The sequence below is a fragment of the Alosa pseudoharengus genome, unplaced genomic scaffold (genome assembly GCF_046254945.1).
Source record: "Alosa pseudoharengus isolate Yale_2024_CS ecotype anadromous, Long Island Sound unplaced genomic scaffold, YU_APseudo_1.1 YU_APseudo_1.1_scf_21, whole genome shotgun sequence".
Taxonomy (NCBI): domain Eukaryota; kingdom Metazoa; phylum Chordata; class Actinopteri; order Clupeiformes; family Clupeidae; genus Alosa; species Alosa pseudoharengus.
The window spans coordinates 28,113,292-28,123,291 of record NW_027468674.1 but is presented as its reverse complement, the minus strand read 5'-3'; the positions used below and the strand labels follow the sequence as shown (position 1 = coordinate 28,123,291).

Below are 10,000 nucleotides of genomic sequence, written 5' to 3'. Positions count from 1 at the left end.
ACTAAGGTCATTCTCTGAAAGAGATTAGAGGTGGTGACAGCCTTGTCCAGCTGGATGAGTGGATCTGAGAATCAGATGCTTGATTGAGCGTAAATCCCAGAAGAGTGGTTTCTGTAGGATGATGTCTCAGGGAATGTGACCATTTGAGAATGACTATCTAGGCACTTATCTGTACTTCAGCCTGATATAACCAGATGTGTGAACAGCTGAAATATAAAAGGTAGAAACATGCTGCTCACTTATATTTATTTTCATAGACAGCTACCTTTGGTAACAAATGAGTCAGTTTTTATGGTGTATTGTACATAAAGGACATATAAACATATCTGTTGGTCCCATTAACTATTCAGACTATGCACTCTGGTACTGGAACAGACCACTCCAAACAAATATAAAAAAAACATAAAAACATAAAGTTATCCCGAAAAAACAGCAGTTACCAAACTAGCAGGTTTTTGTCAGTGCCCACTCCCTAGTTGTTAGTGATTGCATGTTTTTCTGTATGCCTTTTAGGTAGTAAAGTCAAGGAATTTAGACCACAAGTCCTTACTAAGATTTGTCTCTTTCTCCTCTGTAGCTACTCCTAATGAGTAATCCTACTATTTATGTATCAATTGGTCATCTATGAAGACGATTTGCATCTTCAAAGTGATCTGTATTTAAAATGCACCAAAAGGAATGCGATAATGGGCATAATTCTGAATCACATGGATCACATGTCCCTTGCTTAGATATTTCTGCCCAGGTGTTTTTAATGTCTTCCCATTCAATTACACCATGTGTTAGTCCTTAATGTGGTGTCATTAGTAAGGATGTTGCCAGATCTGCTCATTTTCACCCTCTCCCACTGAGAATGGTATGATTAGGTCAACCTGCCACACAGCACGCTCGAGTGCCCATGATTCAGTGCATGTGGCTTGCTTTTTTTGTATGTAGGCCAAATGTTTTTTTTTTTGTATGACCACAAATATGCTGCTGCTAACTGGAATCTCATTAAATGGCAACCCTATGAGTGTGTTACTCCGCAGCTTTGTGAAGCAGCAAGAAATGCAAATAATCGGCGTGTTGCCGAGAGATTGAGGCAAACTGTAATGCCCAGATCCATTTTCACAGGCTCATTTTCCGTGACTTCTGTGACTTGTTTTTGCTTAAAAGCTTAAAACCCAAAAGCCAAGTGGCACAATGTCACCCGGAAGGGTAGTTCTCTTCCCAGCTCAGAGAACACCTGAGAGCGACACACACACACACACACACACACACACACACACACACACACACACACACACACACACACACACACACACACACACACACACACACACACACACACACACACACACGCAGGAGTGGGTGACAGATGCTGCAGTGTGAGCACACTTAATGGAAGAGTTCCCCCTCCACCCTCCTCATGACTCCCCATCCTCCCCTTAGCCAGCAATCTTCCAAATGGAATCTATTTTCTATGCCCGATTTGCCAAATGTTGCATCTCGGCAGGCTTGACAAGGAGATTGTGAACTTGACGTGGGTGTCAAATGACGGGCCTTCTCATGCACTTGTCCTGAGGGGAGAAGATTCTGTTTCCCTCAACTTCTTTAATTAAAGCCAGCCTGGGAGAAGGCCTATGTTATTGTGTTTCTTTCTGGGACTTTATTGCTGTGCTTGTGAGAGGTCTTAAGGTTCTGATTCCCAGTTAATAGGCGTTCACATCATGCTGATTGATGACTGATGTCCAGTAGAAAGCCTCCTGCTGTTCACGCACTGTATTGTCTGTTTGACCAGTAGAGGACCATCCTCTAGGACCATAAATATTTAGTCACCCATGAGATGGTTGAAACTGTTGGCCTTTGTAGTACCTGCTTATTTACTGTATGCTGTCTTTATTTGTCATTATGATAGCGTATTTCTTCTTGTCCCCATCCCTCTCCCCCCCCCCCCCCTCTCTCTCTCTCTGTCTTGGCGTTAGTGGTTAGTAGGAGTACACACTCAGTGCTTCTCTTGTCAAAAGGGATTTGTCTGAGACCTCGGTAGGCATCCATGCTGGCTGACTCCGGGTACATCTTCTGCCTACCTAGTGCCAGACCCCCTCACTGAGTGTCCAAGCCCAGCTTGGCATAGTCCCGCAGGGTGGCATGTCCGTGGTGCCATGTGTGGGTAGTACATGTGTCCATATGGTATGGTAGCACCCCACTTACTGGGGAAACTCTTGTGTGGGTGTTCTTTATTCTTTTTCTTTTTCACAATGACCGCTAAAGCTGCAAAGCAAAGTGTACCCGCAGAGGTAGTAATTTGATGTGTGTGTGCGTTTGTGCGTACGTGCGTGTGTGCGTGTGTGTGTGTGTGTATGTGCGTGTGCGTGTGCGTGAAGAAGAAAGATCTGCCAAGAGCAGTAGTGAAAGTGCAGTACAGAGGTAAACATCTTTTTTCCCCTCCCCTCTCCTGTGCAGGAGTGCTTCCATGTCGTAATAACGGTATAATGAGTTGTTGTAAATGCTCTCCGAGTCTTGGCTAACTACGAGCGTCCGTCCCCAGGCTGGCATTTAAGGTTGCGTGCAGATGAATCACGCGCCGCCGTGTGTCTGTGTGCTTTCCTATTATTGTCAGATAAATGGGCTCCGTGGCTTTATGCCTCCGATGTTGCACAGATGAAAATGTTTTGATTCCATCACTAGGGTTTTCTCCATAGTCTACTTGCAAAGTGTTTGTCACAATTTGTATTTTTTATTTTGCCATTTGGAGCAAAGGCAGATGTGATGCACTGTTCTAATTGTATAGAAGCTAGAGTTGTGTATGCATAAATTCACCTGGTTTGAAAATGCACTCTCTTTCTGTCACCTGTCTTTCTTTTAGACAAAGAGAAGAAATTCAATTTATTTTGAGTGCTTAGAATGTTGATTCACGCTGCGTTGCCGACCTTTCAAATGTGCCTGGAGATTATTCCTGGAGAATTTGTTTTATATCCTTTGTTATGAAATATGTGTCTGCTTGGCGTAATCAAAGAAAAAGACATCACTTGAATGGGTCAGACAGGCCATAGTATTTTTAAGCTGGTTGGTCAAGGCCATTGTCTCGTCTGATTACGGTTTTTATTTGTCCTGACAAAGGGGTATGTCTGAAGTAGCAAATCAAGACCTTGACTCATCCCAACGTGTTTATTTTAAAAATATGCCTCCCCTTGTAGATAAAGAAATAATTCATTTGCAATTACGGAGGGGAGAAGTGATCGCTTCTACGCTATGATCTGTTTCCAGAAATATCTGCGCTAATGAGGATGCCCAAATTGGATTAAGTTGGCTTTAATGCACTGGGAGTTTGTCATTTGATTCCACAGACGAGGAAAGCGCAACCTGTGTGTGTGTGTGTGTGTGTGTGTGTGTGTGTGTGTGTGTGTGTGTGTGTGTGTGTGTGTGTGTGTGTGTGTGTGTGTGTGTGTGTGTGTGTGTGTGTGTGTGTGTGTGTGTGTGTGTGTGTTCTGAGGATGCCATGGCCTAATTTGCAGACGCTCACGCTCCCACAACCACCCCAACCCCCAATCAATCCTTGATAAATGGTCTCAGCGAATTTATTCCCCACACCTGTGGGGTACAAATGCAACTCCCCCACCTCCACCCCTCCACCCCAAGATGAAAATGAAACGTACGGCTCAAATGGAAATTAAACGCTCCTCTCGCCATCAAGCCTGGTGTGAAATGGAAGATCTGGAGCGGAAGCCTCCACCAACACCGCCACCAACGCCACTACCACCACCACCACCTTGGCCGACCCCAACCACAGCCTCAGCCGCTCAGCCAAGCGCAGTTCCCCAACAAACCATACCCGCACCACGGCAAAAAAAAAAAAAAAGTCGAAATAAAAAAAAAAAACGAAGAGGGAATAATATTGAAAGTTGAGTGAGTTGGAAGAAGCGTGAAATCCCATTCGGGCTCCAGGTCAGCGCCGGTGAGACCCAGTTATGTATTCGGCCGGGGTGTTATTAAATATCTCAGAGTGAACGAGCGAGCCCCCCTACCGTTCCCTGCCACCGCCACCGCCGCAGTGGCCACATGGGGAATATTGATCGTGGGGCCCCTGACAGGAAGAGAAATTCGACAGACAAGCTTTTGCATTAGAGAGTAGATTGGAGCTGACCGTGAGCACCTGCTACCTGTCTGCAGGATGTGTGTCTGTGTGTGTGTGTGTGTGTGTGTGTGTGTGTGTGTGTGTGTGTGTGTGTGTGTGTGTGTGTGTGTGTGTGTGTGTGTGTGTGTGTGTGTGTGTGTGTGTGTGTGAGAGAGAGGGAAAGAGAGAGAGAGTTGTATTTATATGTGAGGAGTTTGACTGTGAGTGAGTTGGCTGGACTGTGTGGAAGTGTGTATGTGCCTTACTGTGCTTATGACAGGGTGCGTAAGAGAATGTCTGCTATTTGTCTGTGTGTGTTTGAGTGGCTTTATGTGTGTGTGTGTGTGTGTGTGTGTGTGTGGTGGGACAGGCAGCCCTCCTTGTCCGTTCTCGACTCGGCAGATCTGCAGGTCGATGGCGGAAGAGCAGCTCTTTAATGCAGCCGTATGTGTTTGATCTGTCCCCAGGGGCGTCCACATTCATCCGTATTCATCCATCCCTCCATCCCTGCCCTCTTTCATCTACCCCCTTTGATCAGGTGCTGAGATTGACAGCTGTGCTCTGAATTATATGGCAGAACCCGGAGTCTCCATCTACTACTAGAAAAGCTCAACTACCACACTATCAGGGTCCAACTTCAACTGCTTCCACACTGAAGTTGTGTTACTTCCACACTGCAGTTGTGTTACTTCCACACTGCAGTTGTGTTACTTCCACACTGCAGTTGTGTTACTTCCACACTGCAGTTGTCTTACTCCAGAGTGGAGCTCCTTGTCAACCACTTGGCCTGTCAGGCCCTCTGTCTTTGTCTTCTTCTCCTCCTCAGCCTTGAGTTAAGTGTCTGTTGTGTCTGCTTTATCTGACTGGGATAAAGACACATGGAAAGGAGTGAGGGTGAGAGAGACGTTTATCCGGAGACTTAAGTGGCAGAGTTGCTACAGTACCACCCTCACCGACACACAAGGGCTAGTTAATATGGCCAAGACCTTCCTGCGTCCCCGGTGGACGGCATCGGTGGCGGCGCAATGCCGAAGACAGTCGTCTGGCTCGCAAGCAAGGTCCTCCGCAGCTCATTTAAGCTGCGCAGCTCAGTGCCTCGCTTTTTAGCCCCAAGCATAGATGAGTCAAACTCTAGGGAGCTGTGTGTGTGTGTGTGTGTGTGGCATCTCTCTCTCCCCCATCCTTCTTGTTCTTTTCCACTTCTGTCTTCCTCCTCCTCTACCTCCACCCCACCACCTCTTTGTCCTTCTCCTCCTCTTCCTCCTCCTCCTCCTCCCTGTTTTGCGTTCTCAATCTCTGTGACGCGGCATCCGACTCCCTGGCGTCGGTCTGGTACACAGTGGTGCTCAAACAGTGCAGGAATCCATTTAGGGGCCCTCTAATGGTGTGTGGAGAGTGCTGGGGAGCTGTGGCACAGCACAGACCTGGGATGTCCGATCGTCACTCACTGTTGAAGAGATGCTTTATCATGTGATCCTTCCATTGAATTCACACATTGAGAGAGTGTGTGTCTGTCTGTGTGTGTGTGTGTGTGTGTCTCTGAGCATTTATACTCAAGGGTGCATACAGATGTGTGTGTGTGAGAGACACACCGGGATCCTGAGGAGTTGTTGGGGTTTTTGTTGCCTTACCAATGAGCAGGGTGTTTTTGGTTTGGTCGGCAAGGACACAGGTTTGACACTCAGAGAACTCGGGTCAGGGAGGTCACTACATTCCAACCTGCTTTCAGACTACATGGACTTGAGTTTGTGTGTGTGTGTATGTTGTAGCAGCATTTCGGCCTTGACTAATTGGTTCTAATCAAGTGATGCGGTCCATTCCGTGTCCCTGCAGGTGTACATCAGGATCCTGGACAACGAGTGGAACGTCTACCGGCGCTACACTGAGTTCCGTGAGCTGCACAACTATCTCCGAACACAGTTTCCCCAGGTGGACACCTTCAACTTCCCTCCAAAGAAAGCCATAGGAAACAAGGTCAGTCTTTGAGGGGGGAAAAGAATGTTTTCTGTATTTTCAGTATTTCTGTAGTTTTTTGTATTATTATTATTTTTGGGAACTGGCTTATTTGACAGTGCGATGCCGTGTTCTTCACTGCACGCGCTCAGTCCTTGTGGCTCTCAGGGCTGTTTTACCTGTGTGGATCTCTGAACGGGTTTGTCTATTCAGCAGTGCTTCGCCTCAGTGCGTTTTTTCCAGTGGGGAAATGTATTCGGAATAAATAAATAAAAATCAGTCCGGTGTGCTAGAAGGCAGAGACAGGGTCTTGGCCAGTTACCTCAGAGGAGAAAGAGACTTTTTTTTTACCTGATACCTTGCTCTCTCTCTCTTTTTTTCTTTCTCTTTCTCTCTCTCTCTCTCTCTCTCCCTCCGATCACTCTCTTTTTCACACACAGACAGGCGCACACACACACACACACACACTCATGCGCACACACCATACACACTTTCCCGTTTACACATTGAATAGAAAAGCTGCCTTTTCTCCTGTCTAGGCTGTTTCTTGAGCTTTTGGCTGTTCGAAAAACCCAAAAGATGACTGGAGCCTTGTGGATGGTAAAGCAAAAAAAAAAAAAAAAAAAAAACAGCAGCAGCAAAAAAAGTCCACCTGTGAAATGGGATTTCTTGATGTAAAGGGAAGTGTTTGAGGAGGTTGCTCAGCGGCAGGGGCAGGAGTGTGGGAAAAGCCGCCGCTGGTTTGGCAGAACGGCACCCCAGGTCGCTCCTCCAGCCTCCTGAGCACTGCCAGGCAAACCCCAAGTGGGAGCGGGCTACTAAACTTTCTTCACTCAAACTACACACACACACACACACACACACACACACACACACGCAACCTGCTGCCACATCAACTTGGGCAAAGCAGGAGCGCATCTCACCCGCCGCTGCCTCCCCAGCGTGCCAGACACCAGCCGCACCTGTTCCAGAAAAACACAATCTCAAATCCGAGCCATTCCGCGCCGCGGGGGAGTCGGTCTCTGCCCTCCCTCCCTCCCTCCCTCCCTCCATCCAGCAGGCCTTCTGTCCCTGCCCGAGCTGCTTTGGAGAGAGCGGTCGAAGCCAAAGAGTTGTGGGGTGAGGAAGTTTCTCCCAGCCCGCTGGACACGCACTGGCCCGCCTACCTGTGCCCCGTCTGCTGTGCTTTCATGTGTTTCTTCCCCTCTCCTTTGGGCTGTTATTCATCCTCCCATCACAACTCTGTGACTCAGACTCAAGGGCTCCTCTGTGAGTGAGTAGGCAGTTTTGTTGATGTTTTGTCTCTCTCTCTCTCTCTCTCTCTCTCTCTCTCTCTCTCTCTCTCTCTCTCTCTCTCTGAGGGTAATCTGCCCCAACAGGTCACTCAGTGGCACAGGAAAGCAACCGGTTCTGTCCTGATCCATCTAATGAGGAGAACCAACCTGCCCTCTCCATCTCTCTCTCTCTCTACCATTCACGCCCTGTTCTGAGCTTGTCCTCTTTTCTGTACCCTCCTTCCTCCTTTTTTTTGGTATTGTCCACCCCTACACCTCCACTCCCTCTGCTTCCCCTCCCATCCCCCCCATCTTTTCTCCCTCTCCTCTATTGGGCAATATAATTGGCCCTTGGCACAGCTACCTTGGCGCGGTGCTTCGCTCGTTCGCTCTCTCTTTTTCTCTCTCTCTCTTTCTCTTTCTCTCGCTCGTTCGCTGCGCTGAGAGGGTGCCAGGGGGTGCCAGGCTGCGCTGGTGGCACCGCTGGCTGGCTGGCGGTCGGTCGGAGCGGAGCGAAGCCCTTCAAAGGCAGGCGCCGCCGAGCGTGAAAGACAAAGCTGATTCACCGCTGCCCAGACGGACCCGGGCGAGCGCGCCCAGGCGCAGATGCTGCCTTCAAGGACGGGCAATCAAAAGGAACCCATCAGACGACGCTCTGCCTCAAAGGTGGCCTCGCCAACCCCCCCCCCCCCCCCCACCCACATACACACACACACACACACACACACATATACACACACACACACACTGCCCAGTGGAGCGGGTGAAAGGGCAGCTCTGTGAATCACCCCTGCTCAGATTGAACTCCTCCTTCGCCGCCCGCAACCATTGTCGCTTCCCACTCTCTCCCATTTTGTGTGACGTGTGAAGCCCTCTGGTAATCACCGACTGGATTGGACGGCCCACCGAGCGCTTGTGCCGCGTGGGATTTCAATCTCTACCCTAACGCCAGTAATCAGTCACGCTCAAGACCTGGCAATCATGTGTCCCACTACCCTCCCCTGCTCACTAGTTGCAAAATTCTCTTTTTTCACTTTCGACAGGTCACCCCGTTTGACACGAATCCAGGAAAAGTGAAGCTCGGCTTTTCTCGTCTGCCGCCAGCGATGTACGTGACCTCCTTACGACATCTCTTTTCTGGACACACCCTTGGAAGTTTCCTCAATGTGACCGCTTGGCGCCCAGCGGGATAACTTAATGTTTCGCATTAACGCGGGGGACACCTGATTTATTTCATAATATAATTTCATTTCATTATTTTTTTTTTGCTTTTCACAAAAGGGTGGCTGTCGGCCCGCGTGGGCGCACACGCGCAAAGGGCTGCGCTTCCGAAGGAAGACGTTAAGTGCCGAAGTTAGGCAGCAACTTTGACATGCAAATGCAAGTAGAGCATGGAAGCCCTCAGGGTGCCTCTGAAACAAGAGAGAGAGAGAGAGAGAGAGAGAGAGAGAGAGAGAGATAGAGGAGAGCGGGACTTTCAAGTACAGGGGGAAGAGCGTGCGTGAGATACGGGGGGAGAGATAATGAAAGGTGCTGCGAGGGAGACACGCGCTGCTGGGAAACGGAGGCAGGAGTGCGGGAGTTCAGGGCTCTCTAAAGTCAAACGTTCCACACAGCGGCGCCCCTTTTGATGGCGCCGGGGTTTAAGTGTTTTGCGAATAATCAGCGGGGTCCTGGGAGATTAGCTGTCATGTCGCCCTTCATCTTGTCATTGTCTTCTGTGATTGGTTACACTTTAGTCACCCCCCCCAGATACATTTCACAACACTCACACAAACTCAGAAGGTTCTGGATAGACATATCTTAGTTTTGTTTCCCCTCCGGTGAACACACACACACACACACACACACACACACACACACACACACACACACACACACACACACACACACACACACACACACACACACACACACACACACACACACACACACACACACACACACACACACACACACACACACACACACACACGCGCGCGCAAACAATGGACAGGGACATCAGTAGATTTGACCATGAAACTGTAGCACATTTTTGCCACACTAGTTATCCGAACAGAAACAGTCTGCTCTCTCTGCCAAAGTTTCAAGCTTTTCAAGGTTTTTCTGACGCACCGGTAAGTCTAGACTTGCAGGCCTGGGAGAGGCTCTCCCCAGTGGTTCTGTGTGTATTTAACAATATCTTGGCTATACATTAGGTACTTTAGCTAGTACAAAGACATGCTTTTGGATGTGTGAGTGTGTGTGTGAAGTTAATGTAGTCTATTGACCCTGGACAATGTGTGTATGTGTACAATCAGTGCTACATGGCAAGCTTTGAGAAGATTGATGGTGGATGTGATGGGGTGGTAGAGAAAGAGGGTGAGAGAGAGAGAGAGAGAGAACGGGGAAAAAGAGAAAGATGAAACAGGGCAGCTGTCATGTGGGAAGCCCCATCAGACTTATCAGCATCAGCACATACACACACACACACACGCACACACATGGGTGCATGCACACACACACACACACGCACGCGCAATACAGTGCCCACAGCTCAGAGCTCAAGCCTAATTACCCTCTCAGGGCAAAACCGTCAGAATGCCTCATGGGCATCACTGCAGCATGCCTGCACTAGGCTGCCTACTACACACACACACACACACATACACACACACACTCTCTCTCTCTCTCTGTC

General features: G+C 48.8%; 1 protein-coding gene across 2 annotated transcripts in view; it reads left to right on the top strand.

Moving 5' to 3' along the window:
• The window catches only part of snx29 (sorting nexin 29), a 107,203-nt gene that overhangs the window by 77,983 nt on the left and 19,220 nt on the right, over window positions 1-10,000 (top strand). For both annotated transcript variants that reach the window (XM_076298445.1, XM_076298446.1), the window contains one exon: window positions 5,930-6,070. In XM_076298445.1, coding sequence (XP_076154560.1) covers window positions 5,930-6,070 — 141 coding nt within the window. The remainder of the gene's footprint in view (window positions 1-5,929; window positions 6,071-10,000) is intronic.